Genomic DNA, 15,679 nt, shown 5'->3' with positions numbered 1-15,679 from the left:
TCTGTGTAAAGGGAGCACATCTTACAAGATCAGATATTTCTCAATGAGCTCAGGATCTGTTGAGCAGCAAATACTCCAGCATGGTCTTTTCCGTCATCTCTCCTTATTCTTGACCTGTGATCAGTCAAAGCTGACTCCTGCAGCTCTTGTTTGATGCAGGGTTGCCAAGTCCGCGTTTTTTCCACATAATTGGGCAACTTTTAAACTGTTGCCATGGGTTGATTTTCCCAAGTGGGTTAAAGGTTTGAAATATTGCATAAATTACATTTGACTGAAATGCTTGTATTGAAATAAATTAGGGTGACCATACGTCCTCTTTTCCCCGGACATGTCCTCTTTTTGGACCTACAAAAATGCGTCCGGTGTTGTACCCAATTTTGACCCCCTGCCAAATTATTACCCCCCTCGTTCAATTCACTACCTGATTGCCTAATCCTAACCCCACCCCTATTTTAATTAAAAAACTTGACCCTCTAACATTTGCACTCTCTATTCTATTTCTATTCTAATGGCCAATCCATCATTTTTGGGGAGATTTTTTATTTATTTATTTTTTAGTAAGTATCGGTTCAGGCACCGGAACCGTTTTAAAAGTATCGATTTGGCACCGGTATCGAAAAAAATCGATACCCAACCCTACCTGAGAGTGAGTATATTTTCAGCAAATTTTCATTTTTGGATGGTCTATTCCTTTAAGTATTCATGACAAAAAGACTTTATGTGCAGAATATTTCCTTGTGTTTGCACTGAACACACAATGATCTCAATAATAATCCATGTTTAGCAGCAATCAGACTGGACACACATTCACACTTTACGAGCTCACGGTTGATTAGACATTTTTCCTGTCTTAGTAGTAAAAAAAACAACAACAAAAGATGATCACATGCTGTCTATCTTTGGCTGACACTTACAGAGAGATGTGTATGATTTATTGTTTTCGACTGTTTAACTGGATGGAAAAATTGGGGTAAATTCAAACATTCTTGGAGAGACACATAATGGTAAATGTCTGTTCCAGATGGATTACAATCAAATCTGTCAAACGCTGCCAGTTTAGTCAAAATACTTGTTGCCATGCGAAGAAAGACAAGATGAGATCCTAAAGTGACGTGGGATGTTGCTATGAGAACAGTCCAGTGCGCTTACCTTTGGGGATCAGCATCTGCAAGCTTAGGAAAGGGGGCTAATAAAAACAAAAGAAATCAAAATGTGTTATAATGCAGAATAAAAGGGTAAAATAAAAAATTAACAATGTGTGCACGTTTGTTTCGAAACAGTGACCATTTAAAGGTGCAGGACAAAAGCTATTGCACTGATAACTACCTGACAGATACTGTTTTGTCCACAATCATTCTTAATATTAAAGTAAAGTAAAAGGGTTTAAAAGACACTTACAATTAGTAATATTCAGTGTTGGGGAAAGTTACTTTTAAAAGTAATGCATTACAATTTTGTGTTACTCCCTAAAAAGTAACTAATTGCGTTAAATAGTTACTTTTTATGGAAAGCCTCAGGCTGAAGGAAATGTAAATTCACGTCTGTACAGTAGAGGGCGCAGCTCAAAAAAAACCTTTCAGCTGCGCTGCTATTCTGAATAGCATGAAGAATAGGACGCAGGAGAAGAAAGTTCAACATTACAGATACAAATGTTATGTTTATCTAAAGTCATTTTTGCTTATTAGTATGGTTGAATTGGATCATTGAAGGTCAGCAGTAAAGACATTGTTTAATAAACTGGGATTAAATACATTTCTTTTTTCTGAAAATGCTAGTGAATATTCTCGCATCTACAAAACAGGGTATAACAACATCCCCAACATTTAATTAATAGTTGTCCTGTACTTTTTTGTGATTTTTTTTTTCAGGCCTATGATCAATCAGTTCCAAAATGAAAAACAAAACCTGTGTTAAATGAAAGAAAACAAGTTGATAAAAAGATTGAATCCCAGATTTGGTGATAATATACTGTAGTTTAATGAGAGATTTAAAAGCAATTTTTAAAAGGCCAGTCATTTTTTACCAGGAAAGCCAAATTAGCTACAGTAAATGATTTTCAGCTTTTAAACTTCAGTGTGTAAAGCCGGTGTTATACTTTCCGCATGAGCAATCCGGATGCGTACACGGACAGCGCAGATGCGGACTAATTGTATTTATACTTCCGAAAGCATATGCTGATGGTCCGCTCCGCGGACGTGTTCCATACATGCGTAGTAGATCGGCTTGAACCATAAACAAACATGTGAACAAAGAATTGCCCAGAGTTATTGCACATCTGGCTGTCTTTATATTGTTTTATTGACGGATTGTACAGGTTCGAGTAGCAACGGGCTTCCTCACACAGCCTGCGCACTTGTACTTGTCCGTACGGTCACAAAAAATGGGAGGCACGCGGATGTCCGCGCGGAGCCTCCGCGCAGAGCCTCCGCGCACACTCTCCGATGACGATTTTTACGTCACGCATACCATAGCGGACCCTAGCGGACTCGGAAAGTATAACACAAGCTTTACTCATCCCACAATGCTTACAACCAAGTGACAAAAACATAAATGATTCTTTAAATTGTGTGGCTGGTTGCAGAGAGATTTTCTGGCACTTAATGCAGAAGTGGTGTGCTCATACCAAAAAAAAAATATTCATATGAAAATAAATCAGAACCTTTTTGAGTTCAGATCAGTTTTGGAGTTCCAAGTTTTTCCAAAGGAGCCTTTGGACATTTCATCAGTAATGTTGACAGTAGAAGGATCATCTCTGAAAATATCCATTAAAAACATCATAAAATCAATGAAATATAAGAGTGTGTGTGCATGAAAACAATCATAAAACACATGATTTTGACTCAAAAATGTAATGCAATGGCAAACGCTTTACAATTGCTTATTCCAATGTTTAATAAATGTCAATATTTATCATTTGTCTTTAATTCTACTTGTTGACGTATTTAAGTATTTCATTCTACTTATTTAATTCTTTCTCTATTGTATATGTACAGTATAAGTATGTTTATAACAAATACAGAAGCCATGGTAAAATCCATGTTAAGTATTGCCCTATTGATTTTTAAAACAACAAAAACTAGTATTGCTTGCTATTGTGGGAATTAGTTAGGAAAATCTGGTCCATACTTGTAATGTCCCTCCAATGGCACTTGTACGATTCCTTCTTCCTCTGCCAAAATACTTTGCTCCTCCTGGCAGTAAACACAGGGAGAAAGAGCGAGAGACAGTTTTATTCCCGTCCAGCCAAAGAGAACTTCAGAGACCCTTTGAGATTAAATAACTTTGCTGAAGGACATTTTGGCAGATCGATTCATGTTCCATTTGTTTGGCATGAAATGAATGCATTCAGATACTGAGGTGGGTGAATCGGGGTCTCTCTATAAGAAACGTATCATGGCAATTTTAGCAAGAGTAAAACATGAGATTATGTGCCAGGGGGTCAGAAAGTCTCTGAATGCAGGAAAAACAAACTGCAAAACTGGAGCACAAATCAGATCTCCTCATTAAAGCAGGACCTCAAAAACTCGCAGAAGAAAACCCATGCTTTTACTTTTATTCAGCTTATATAAATAAACTCGAGCAGCAGTCATGTTGAGTCATTCAGTTATACAGACATTGTCTTCCAATTACTAATTACTCGTGTTTTTAGGGGTCCAAACAGTGAAGTATTTGTAGCAGGTCATTATTTGTCCCCTACTTTTTCGCTGTGTGGCAAGAAGTCACCAAATTTTGCATTGAGGTTATTTCACTGGCTAACTTTAATAATCTCAATTATGTGATGGATTAGTGCTGCCTAGCAACCAGAGTACCAAAATATTAAATGTAAGCGCTCAGCGCTGCTGGTCGGTTAAACGACAGATGTGAGATTTTTTTGTTCCTTTTCATAGTTCTTCCAATTCTTCTGCCTGGATTTTTGAGGAATGTTTAAAACATGCAAAAATCTTCTTCTCGTGAACTACGCAAATGATTTGCACAAAACTGGGCATGCATTCTATTTGGACATATAACTAACTAAATGTGAAGGAATGGATGACAAATGTGTGCAGTTACTCAATTTTTATTTAGTAACATTTTAAAATCTGAACACCATTGAAAAAAGAGAGTGATTTATGTATGCAATGATTTCTGTACAAATAAATCTATTAAAAATGTATTCTGCTCATGTTTAATATATAAGTAAATGTATGAGTAAATGTTATACCACTAAAATCTGAAAGAGGGCGACAAGTTGCTGACGATTTGGCTTAATATACATTATCCTTCAAAAGTTTGGGCTAATTATGATTTTTTTTTTTTTAAAGAAATTGATACTTTTATTCAGCAATGGTGCATTAAATTGATCAAAAATGACATAAACACATTTATAATGTTTCAAAACATTTCTATTTCGAATGAATAGTTCTTTTGAACTTTCTATTCATTAAAGAATCCTGAAAAAATATCACCGTTTCCACAAAAATATGAAGCAGCACAACTGTTTTCAACATTGATAATAATCAGAAATGTTTCTTGAGCAGCAAATCAGCATATTAGAATGATTTCTGAAGAATCATGTGACGCTGAAGACTGGAGGAATAAATTACACTTTAAAATATATTCAAATAAAAAAAGCAGAAGAGACTTCTTTCAAAAACAACCCCAATCTTTTGTCCAGGATTTTCTGGATTCTTTTAAAATCCCTGTTCTGATCTTTAATGTCAGGCACATCTGTGCATTTCATTTGTTCTTTCTGCTCTGCTTGGACCTTGCAAATTGCTGCTTGCAGCCACATTACAAGTGCTTATTCACAGTGAGTGTTCTATTTAGATAATAAATGGTAAAGCTCACCTCTCGCTCAGCGTCCTCCAGTTTCTTCTTCTTGCTCTCGGGCATGAGGTCATCGAGCCAGCTGAGATCTCGCTTTGTGAAGATAAAATCCAGCAGCTTCCTAATGAAGACCAGCGCCAACACCTGCCGACAGCAAATCACTAATTCAATTAACACATATTACTCAAAAAACATGAGTTGAAACAGTTAAGAGATGCTTAACGAGGCAATTACTCTAGCAGACACGCTTGGACATGTTTGACCAACTATATGCTATTACTATCCATCTATGATGGATCAAACTAGTTTACACTTGCATATACTGTGGTAAATATTAACAATAATATAAAAAAAGTGAAGTATGCACCATCATGGGAAAGACTATGGCGGCTCTGGAGGTTTTGATGACCCAGAGGAGAACCAGACAGCTGAGCTGGATGATGGTGAACAGATGAACCTTTCGGAGTGGAACGTGTCTCAGGTAAATGAAGTCTGGCTGGTGTTTAGCCGGCATCCCGAACAATCTCAAACGATCAAAAAACTAAAATAATAGAAAAAAGGAGAAATGTGTACATTAGAGCAGTGGTTCTCAACCAGGGGCCTCAGCAAACATCCAAAGGGGCCTCGAGATGACTTGCTGACTCTTAACTTTTATAAAGAATATCTCTTTGGATTTGAGACTTTAGTCTTTGCAGCTTTACAGATCTTCTTTATGCACCAAGAGCTTGTAACACTCCAAAGAGAAAGGAAAAATTTAAATCGCATCATATGACCCCTTTAAAATGAGACTACAACAGCTTTAAAATAATCTAAAACAACTAAAAAAATGATATATTTTTTATTTTAATTCATCTGTTTTATGTCTTTGAAGAACCAGGATTCCCACAATCTTGGAAAAAGTGGATATATGAGGAAGCCTAATTTTAAAAGTGATTTCTAAACCTGAAAAAGTAATGAAAAACAAAAAATAACTCCATGGGGCATTTTTATATTGAATATAAATTTTTCTAGTTATGTAAAGTATCTATCTATCTAAAATATAAAAAATAAACTAAACTCAATTTAATTCAGCTAGTAGTAATAACGATTCAAAACTTTTATTTAAAAAAACCTACTAAAAATGGCAAAAACAACAAAATTATTAAAACTTTAAATTTTAAAAGAAACTATAAAAGTAACAAAAATTCAAAATATTAATAAAAACTATAATAGTATCTGAATGATACTAAAACAACACTGCTTTGAATAGTATTGTGGACACTGCATTAGAGATTACCTAACATGAGCTTTTAACAGAATAACAGAAAAAAAATAATAGTAATATTTTGGCAAGTTTGAAAAGTTGTAAATGCTTATATACTGTAAACAGACTTCGTCTATAGTGTGTTTACCTGTATTCCTCTCAGTGAAGATGCACCCATGTAAAGGAAAACTCCATACAGCACTGGCATTGGAATAAACTAAGGAATAAACAAAATAAACATTTTCATTACCTAATATTTCACCCTGAGGTCCTCTTAAAAATGTTTAAATTTTAAGAATTTAAAATTTATAAAAACTTTTGTGCAAAATTCAGTCATAATTTAGTGTTATATGATCATATTGTATAATGACCTCTTACTTTTCAAATAATCAAGAAAAATCTGATTTCTTATGATATGAACCATTTTAACGTACACTTCTAAAATAGCGTATATTTCTACAGTATAACTCAAACAGCAGAGCACAACGCTAGCAAAACCCATGTTGTGGTTTAGATTCCCAGGAAATTAATGAACTACCCTTATGAAAAAGGAGTACACTTTAATACTTATTATGGAAATAATAATAATAATAATGCACTTTAAGAGAATATACTTAAGTGTGAACTTAATGCACATCTTAGTGGTAGAACTAAATGTTTTTTTTTTTTGCAGACAATTGCTTTAATTTGCAATCCATGAAAAATGTATGTAAAAATAATATGTAATAGTTCAAATGAGAGATTATAAAAAATATGTAATAGTTCAAATTCATATGAAATGCAATTAGCTAAACTTTAGAGTGCTTTTTGACCCACTTAAGTAGCACTTAAATAAAATTTTATGTCATTTCATGATTACTTTTTTTTAATGTGCTTAAAGTGTACTGACTGAATGAACTGATAAATATTTATGTGACTAAAATATACTGTAATGTCTTTATTAAAACTTTTATGCCATGTACTTCAATATGTTTACAATTACACATTTGTAATGACGAAGCTGCAATTTAGTACATATAAAATATACTAACTTTAAATTTAATACTAAATAACACACTACAGTTAAACTTATAATCAAGTACTTTACATGAGCTTTAGTATGTGTCAACAAATCAAAATAAGTGTACTTCTTTAAAGCACAACAGAAGATTATTAAAACAATTATTTAAAAGTGAAACTTTTAATCTAACATTATTAAAGTGTGCCGTGCTTTTTAAAAGTGCACTTAAGTGTGTTAAGAAACATAGTCATTAATTTAACTCTTTTAGTACACTTAAGTGGCCTTTTATTTGAGTAATGTTATATTATTTTTTAAAATATACTTTTAAGATTTGAATTAACTACAAGCACACATTTATTATAATTAAGCATGCTTCTTTTTCACAAGGGTGTGTGCATAAAATGTAAAAGAATCAGCCAAATGCATAAATCTAAATGCAATTATGAATATCTTGATCACTGAGCTCCAGACCTTCAGCACTGAGGTCATAAATACAGAGCAGCCCATGAGGAGGAAGATCATGAGGCCAGTGACCCGCTGCTCTCTGATCCCGAGGAACTTGGGCTGTTCTCCGGGCGCCGAACACTCGGACTCCAGCTTCAGACTGTTGACGTGAGTGATGGACAGAACCGTCGCTGCCACGAACCACGGCAGCCCCATCAGAGAGCAGACGCCCAGCATCACGCCCACCATGAACAGGTCCAGATGATAGCCACAGCCTTTCTGTAGGAACAAGACGTCAAACGAAGGGTTAACTCATTTCATTCAGACTTGAAGGCAGTTTGAAGAAACTAGCGGCACCTTGAGCTTGTGCTCCTTCCTGTTGATGATCACAGCTGTGATCTGCTGGTCCATAAAGATGAGGATGGTGCAGAGGAGGGCGGGAACGACTGTAATCACACACGTCCACCACGGGTTCGGACCCAGCGGGTTAATGAACCACCCACGATCATCACGAGTTGGCTGAAAACATGTTGCAAGACTATAATAAACTTGCAAAAACTATTCTTATCCAGTCTTTTAAAACATACATATATATATACTGTTTTGTTAAAGTTAACATATGGCTAACATAATAAACTTTGAACATTGTTTTTTGTGAAGTTAATTGTACATAACACTATATTTCATTGTACAGTTCTTTTTTCACATCATATTTGTAACACAAATTATATAATTTCATATTGTATATTCCTTCATTTATTCCATTGTACATGATAACACGTTGTATATTTTCTCAAATGTTTCATTTCCATAATTTATTCTACTTTTACAGTCCACAATGTCTCATTTGTGTTAATTACATTAAAATAGATTAAGATGAAAAATAAATGTAATTCAATTAAATATTAGTGAACAAGAAGGTAATGTGTGAAAAAGTTTGCTGTTGGCTTGAGAAAGCCTAATCTGAAGGTTTAAAATAGTTTGAAAAATGTAAAACTGAAATAGTTTTAAAAGCTTGAAGTTTAAAAGACAATAGATAGATAGATAGATAGATAGATAGATAGAGCAGTTGCTAGGGTGTTCTGGATGGTTGCTATGCATATCTTTCTCAAGCCAACATCATAATAATTGAAATTGTAAGACATAAACAAACCTTAAACACATTAGGGACCTTCAGTTTGGGGGAAGGCACTCCTAAAACGTAATCCACCAGAACCATCGTAAAAATAGTGATGAAGACTGCAAAGTCACTGATGATGGCTCTGACCTGGAGGAAACAGGATTTACAATTGTTATTCCCCCTCCTTACAGCAGCAACAAATACTCCACAGTAACACTAGAGAGCGCCAGAGCCAGAGTTATTTTAGAACAAAGTGCGGCGGCAGCGGTGGCTCTCAGACAGACGGTGGGCGGATAATGGCTGCGGTACCTTGGTGGGGAAGTAGCGGCTGGTCTTGAATTCTTTGAGGAACGCTGACATGGCCACAGTAGAGAAGAAGAGAACTATAGACCAGAAGAGAACGTCAGGAACGTACGGACCGTGAGGCCCGCAAGCCGACCCCACAAATTCTCCTTTCTTCTCAATGCAGTCCTGAAAGGAGAAAGAGAAATAACGGGTTAGGCTAGGTTTTTTTTTTTTTCTTAAAGTAATAGCTCACTCACAATAACATGAGGGTGCAAATGATAAATGATTCATTTTGGGGTGATCTCTTTAAATGCTACACATTACTGAATTTCCAAATCTCAAACACATCTGCTTAACATACTGTTATTTTCACTCTTGTCCATTAAAAGACGAGCAGCAGCAATGATCTTTTAGATTTTATGGTGATTTAACAAATGTAATCCAGCTCAAATTTCCTTAATCTCACTTAACAGTCCCGCTCTATCATGCCACTCAAATGAGACATTTTAAATTGCCATCAAACATAACATGCTTGGAATCGCTTTGTTTAAATGTGAAGCAAATGTGGAGTTGATGCAATGCAGGTTATACGACTAAAATAACAATCAGGGTTATTCTCAAAATGTCTCATTTGCAAAATATTTGTAATTTGACAATTTCGACTTTGTTGTATGTAGTCACAAAATCAGAGATCACCACACTGAAATCACACACAAGTGTTCAAAGTTATGAATATTATGAGTATTTGAGTATTTTGTAAAATTATTCTAAAAGGCTTTTACTTGCTAAAAAAGTTGAATCTATCAATCAGTTGGCAGAAGGCATGTAGTAGATTGTGTGCGACAGGTTTTTCAGTAAAGTTTTGATCATGTTGATCATTTACAAGCCTCTGAAATTTGCATATAAAATATGATACATTAAAATTATTTGTAAACCGGTCAGGGATTCTCAAAAATCACAAATGCAATTCTGACTTGAACTTCCAGAGCCTCCCAGAAGATCTCCGGAGCTGAGATGTTGTTCTGCTCCCAATATTGAAGAGTGGCATTGCTGGGGTTTGCAGGCTCAATACAGGAACATCTACAAGAGCAGAATATTGAGGGTAAAATGCATTTGTTTCTTATCTATAATACTAAATCATACTGATCTTTTATACAGCATTATTTATATCATTATCTATATCAGCATAGTCTATATTACTCTGGGTCTTTATGTTCACCTGTAAATGGTGAGTTTCTCCAGATTGTTGTTCATATTAATGGGATACGTCTCCCCAAGATGAATGAGCTTCTCCAAGGCCTCGTAGATGAAGATGATGCAGATGAGAGAGGCAAAGGCCTCCTCCGTGAAGCGTGTGATGTAACAGACGAGGGAGCTGGCATCAGTGGCCACCAGCAGCAGACAGAGGAACGCCGTCCACAGCCCGATACATGCCCTGAGGGACAGGTACGACAGCCCATATTCCCTGCGAACAAACACACCGCGAGCCACGACTGATGTTAACACAGTCAACTGGACAGTTTGAAGAGAGATTTCAAGTCTGAAGGGATGTAGGCCTTGGTAAGAGTTTACTAAGGTATCCTGAGTGGTTACTAAGCAGTTTCTAGGGTGTTCTGGACGGGTTCTAGAGCACTGCTATGGCATTCTGGGTGGTTGCTAGATTATATAGATGATCCAACGAACGAACGGATGAACAGATAGATAGATAGATAGATAGATATAAAATACAATGAACGAACGACAGACAGATAGATAGATAGATAGATAGATAGAAAATACAATGAACGAACGACAGATAGATAGATAGATAGAAAATACAATGAACGAACGAACGAACGACAGATAGATAGATGATAGATGATAGATCATTTATACAATTTAAATAAGTGTTTGCACTAAGCAAAATATAAAACACTGAGTTCTTTATATTAGACATACTTGCAGAATTTGAATAATATTTTCTCAAACACCAGAACGGGTCCGGTGCTTCCCAGAATAGTGAGAGGCTGTCCGGCAAAAAGCGAGTAAGCAATTCCAGTCATGGAGGCTCCAAACAGCGATTCAATTGCACTCTGGGAAAAGGGGAGAAAATGTCACAAAGCATCATGTTTACATGACTACATTAATATAGATTTAAATATTAATGACTAGCCAACTAGGCAAATTAGATGTGCATGCATGTATTCAGGTGTTCTTACTATGCGTCCCTCTGTGGCTTCTCCCAGCAGTCCTCCGAAGGTGATAACAGGGGACATGCAGGCGCAGTACAGGAACAGGAAAGAGGCCAAACACTGCAGGCTGAGCGCATCTGTGAAATCCGACAGGAAGTGCGGAGCCTTCCTCTTCACATCCAGAACCAATCCACCAAAAAGCCTGACAAAAAACACCAGACAAGATTACTGCCGTCTGAGCTGCGGAAAGAGGTGGAAAACTGGCTTAAACTAAATTCACAGTGTTACATTCCACAGAGAATTACATGCAAAATAAACACTCACCAGACAATTATTTACATGACAATTATACATTTTTCTTCCAAACTGTCATTACTATAATGCAAAAAAAAATAATGTACAGTACTGTATTGCAGTAATGAGAACAATAGGAATTTGGAAACAAAACCCTCAAAATGTGTGCAATTCTCATGAAAATAATGTCACAATGCAAAACGATTTTAATGCACCTAAAAATAGGCTTCATTTTCAAACTATTATTACTGATTGATTTATTATTTTATTTTTGGAGTGCAACGAATTTCTCTCAGGTCGCACATCTAACAACAAACAGAAAAAGAAGTTTATCTATAGGATGGCTAGATGGTTTTTTCTTCATGTGCCGACACATATGTGAAATATTCCTCACATGAATTCACGGTTTTCTGACCAGTGTTGTTTCACGGCAAGACAGAAAGTCTGGTGCGTCTTGCATATGAAAAAACAGTTGCACTGTCATGGGAACAAAAATATATATTTTAATTTTGTAAATGCTAAATACAATTTAATAGTCTGGAATAAATACTTTAAACAGTACATTTTCACAATTCACCCACCTTTGACTGGTGTGGCAAAAATTATGGATGATTCAGAATAATATAGAAAACTGAAATCAGTGTAGCACATAAATATAAGAATAAAATCGTAAAAATATTCAACCAATTCAGTGAGTGGTGTCCAGCTTTCTGCTATTTTACATTTAAAATCCAGTATTTAATTCATTTTAATCAAATTTAGTTTAATCAAGATTTGTCAGTCTGATAAAAATTTGTAAAAAAAGAGATGTTCAAATCAAAGCAGATATTACATCCAATGCATTTGTTGCACTGGAAATGCAAGGTCAAATTGAGAGCACTGCATTTTGGTAAACCATATTTTCTGTAGCACAATTTGGCAAATATCATCCAGATATTCCATGCATACAGAAAAACTACATTTTGTGCACAGTGCATACATACTATATAAGGCATAATTCTTTAACCAGAAAGAAATATTAATTAGGGCTGATCAGATAACCATTTGGGAGAAAAGAGCCATCTGAGAACAGAAGGGGATTATTGTTGTGAGAAGAGAGAAAGTCACTCAAAGTTGTGAAAACTGTCACTCAACAGGAAGAGTGTGACCAAATGTCAAACATGGCATCTGTCCAGTTCACTGGAGAGTCGAAAACCTGGTCTTCAGTGGCACGGCTCTCGGTTACATTGTAGTACAGAATGAAACCGTCGTCCTAAAAGATCTACATTATTACAGTGTGTGCCCTTTAACTGTCATAATGAACACAACGGCGAGCTGCGTGACCTTTTACAGACATTTGTCTTCAAAGAGGAACATTTTATTTCTCAGAGGTTGTCTTTTTTTATAGTTTATGGAATTAAGCCGTTGTGTTTAAGGCGAGACATACAGGCAAAAACTTTTTTTTTTTTTTTTTTTTTGCAATGGTCACTTTTGAGATTTTGGATTATTTGGCTTTTCATAACACTGTTTCATACAAATGAACAGAAAACGTCCAAAATACATGTTTAAGTGTTTATTTTATTGTACTTTATCTACGTGTGTCTGTCCATTTCAATTACAATACATATCCAAATGAGTTTTTTTTCTCTAATTCAGCAGCACCTACATACACCACACTAAAACTTCACAGTTTTATTCCTATCTATATTCTGAAGGTTTTTACAGAGAGGTTTGTTCAGATATCATTTGCCTGATTTTATACAACACATTATTCCCAAGAAAATGGTGATAATATATTTCCGTCTGGCTATTGAGAATATTTTCTGATTTGTGGAGTGATAAAAAGAGAAATCCAAAATCCCCTCTGTAAAAACCTACTGTAATATGTCAACAAAATCAAACATGAATTTTGAAACTGGCTTTATCCAATATTCAGATTTCTGTTCCAAAATTTATGCTATTTATATTTAATCAGTTATACTTAATTTCCATAATTAAACTTCACATTTAAAAAAAAATGTAATACACAGTGTTATTTTGTTATCATTGAGAAATTATTATAGTTTTATTAATGTTTTGAATTAGTTTTTATTTTTATATTTTCTGTTTCATTTTCATTTCAAAGTTTTAGTACTTTTGTTGTATTTTTGTAATTTTGATTCGTTTTTGTGTGTTTCACATCAAGTTAAATGAAAAATATTATTTTATATTTTATTTCAGTTAAAGTTTATTTTATTTCAAGTAACAAAAATGTTTTATTAAGGTTTTAGTTTTAATTAACTATAATAATAACCCTGATAATACAAAAATGTATCAACTTTGTTTTAGATGTTTCTCCTAAAATTAATTTAAAGAAATAAGTGTATAGACCAAGAAAATGTGAATAACAGCTCAGATAATTTGGAAAAATTTAACGATAAATGATAAAAGAGTTCATCCTGATCTCAGATATTCGATTGCAGACTTTGGTATCTAGGCACAGTTGTTAAGATTACATTCAAATCTCTTCTGAAATAAGCTCTGCATATTTTGCATGTCTCTCTTATTTAACACGCCTGATTCAGATCATCAGCTCGTTAGAAGAGAGCTCCACGCATGACCTGAGACCAAACTTACTAGAGAAGTGTGAAATACCTCTGTAAATAAATACAATTTAAATTCATGTCTCGCGCACTTTAATGCCCTTTAAATGGAACATATACATTCCCTTCTAAATGGAATCATGGCGGAATATCCTGTGAATTCCACTTCGCAGGGCACTTACGGTCGAATAGAACAAACGTCTGAAGTGATAAGAGAAATATACATAATGTGCAGAGCGAGGGGTCGCGAGGACTGGAATTGAGAACCGCTGCTCTAGAGGACAAGGAAAAAAACATCTAAAAAGCAGGAGACACACCCCATTTCCTCTAAAAGGAGATTTTTATTTTCAAAGGCTTTCACACAAACTGACATGTGATTCTGATGTGTCTACACACACACACACACACACACACACTCCAGACTGACCTCCCGGTGCGCTGCAGCTCAGGGCCTCCATGTCCACCATGTTCCTCCGTCTCTGCCAGCTCTCCATTAGGCACTGCAGGGATCTTTCTCTTCTCCTGGAATATCAGACACAGAGACTGTGATTGCAGTCATATTCCTCAAACGTCTGGTTAGTGTTGCTTCTAAATCTGTGACTGTGCATGTTAAACTACTGCAATTCATTTGTTTTGTTGACAGCTATGATGTCATCATAACATTTGCATACTGCATTATGATTGGTCTTGTCTTAATTGCATATATTTAACTAACCCATATAGCCATAATTACACTGCGTACACTCTAAAAAATGCTGGGTTGTTTCAACCCAACTTTGGGTCAAATATGGACTAACCCAACTGTTGGGTTAAATTTTTTAATTTGGGTTAGTCCATATTTGACCCAAAGTTGGGTTGAAACAACCCAGGATTTTTTAGAGTGTAGTTTGTGTTGTCATCATTTACTCACCAGCATGTGGTTCTAAACCTACACTTTCATTCAAAAGTTTTTGGCTGATAAGATTTTTTAAATGTTTTTGAATGCTCATTTAAGGCTGCATTCAGTTGATCAAAATACGGTAAAATTGTAATACAATTGAAAATAACCGTTTATAATGTTAATATATTTTCAAATGTCAAAGTCTAGACCCTGAATATAAGACGACCGCCTTTTTTCAGATGTATTTCCAAGAAAAAAACATTGTCTTATATTCGGGACAATACGGTATTATCTATGTTGAAAACAGTTGCGCTGCTTCATATTTTTGTGGAAACCTTGATACTTTTTATTTTTTCAGGAATCTTTGATCAATAGAAAGGTCAAAAGTACAGCATTTACAAATATTTTGTTACATAAATGTTTCTACTGTCACTTGTGATCAATTTAATTCATTCTTGCTTAAGATTTTTAATGCTTTTTTTTTTTTTAAAGAGACAAGCTCCCCAAAAATGCCTTCTTTTTGTATTCCATGGTAGAAACAAGTAATTCTGGTTTGGAACAGCATGACAGCAAGTAAATAATGGCAGAATTTTAATTTTGGGGTCAATTATCCCATTAAAGCATTTCAAAACTCAAGTGGCATGTCAAATAAATCATTTAGATCAGTGGTCGCCAACCCGTCGATCGCGATCGACTGGTAGATCTTTATCACTGTCCCAGTAGATCCCGAAAATAACAGTAAAATAAGTACAAAAATGCATTACATTTATGGGGTTATATTAATGTTTCACTGAAGGGAACTGTCTTGAGAAAAGTTTCGATGGCAATGGCATTTTCTTCTCCATATAAAGCGCAACTCTGCTTTGTTTACAGCG

At 35.1% G+C, this 15,679-nt stretch overlaps 1 protein-coding gene across 4 annotated transcripts in view; it reads right to left on the bottom strand.

Annotated features, from left to right (window-relative positions):
* The window catches only part of LOC107730592 (sodium-driven chloride bicarbonate exchanger-like), a 63,089-nt gene that overhangs the window by 1,026 nt on the left and 46,384 nt on the right, over positions 1 to 15,679 (bottom strand). For 3 of the 4 annotated variants that reach the window (XM_016541451.1, XM_016541452.1, XM_016541453.1), the window contains 14 exons: positions 14,352 to 14,446; positions 11,097 to 11,271; positions 10,837 to 10,970; positions 10,118 to 10,363; positions 9,873 to 9,978; positions 8,923 to 9,084; positions 8,647 to 8,760; positions 7,851 to 8,012; positions 7,521 to 7,772; positions 6,198 to 6,266; positions 5,174 to 5,347; positions 4,828 to 4,950; positions 3,127 to 3,191; positions 2,660 to 2,752 (listed from right to left, as the gene is read on the bottom strand). In XM_016541451.1, coding sequence (XP_016396937.1) covers positions 2,660 to 2,752; positions 3,127 to 3,191; positions 4,828 to 4,950; positions 5,174 to 5,347; positions 6,198 to 6,266; positions 7,521 to 7,772; positions 7,851 to 8,012; positions 8,647 to 8,760; positions 8,923 to 9,084; positions 9,873 to 9,978; positions 10,118 to 10,363; positions 10,837 to 10,970; positions 11,097 to 11,271; positions 14,352 to 14,446 — 1,970 coding nt within the window. Of the gene's footprint in view, positions 1 to 1,149; positions 1,187 to 2,659; positions 2,753 to 3,126; positions 3,192 to 4,827; positions 4,951 to 5,173; positions 5,348 to 6,197; positions 6,267 to 7,520; positions 7,773 to 7,850; positions 8,013 to 8,646; positions 8,761 to 8,922; positions 9,085 to 9,872; positions 9,979 to 10,117; positions 10,364 to 10,836; positions 10,971 to 11,096; positions 11,272 to 14,351; positions 14,447 to 15,679 lie in introns of all 4 variants that reach the window. The other variant, XM_016541454.1, reaches the window with a different exon arrangement.

This window comes from Sinocyclocheilus rhinocerous, unplaced genomic scaffold (genome assembly GCF_001515625.1).
Source record: "Sinocyclocheilus rhinocerous isolate Xijiao unplaced genomic scaffold, SAMN03320098_v1.1 scaffold818, whole genome shotgun sequence".
Lineage (NCBI taxonomy): Eukaryota > Metazoa > Chordata > Actinopteri > Cypriniformes > Cyprinidae > Sinocyclocheilus > Sinocyclocheilus rhinocerous.
Note: the sequence above shows the minus strand (reverse complement) of the source record. Positions and strands in the feature narration are given on the sequence as shown.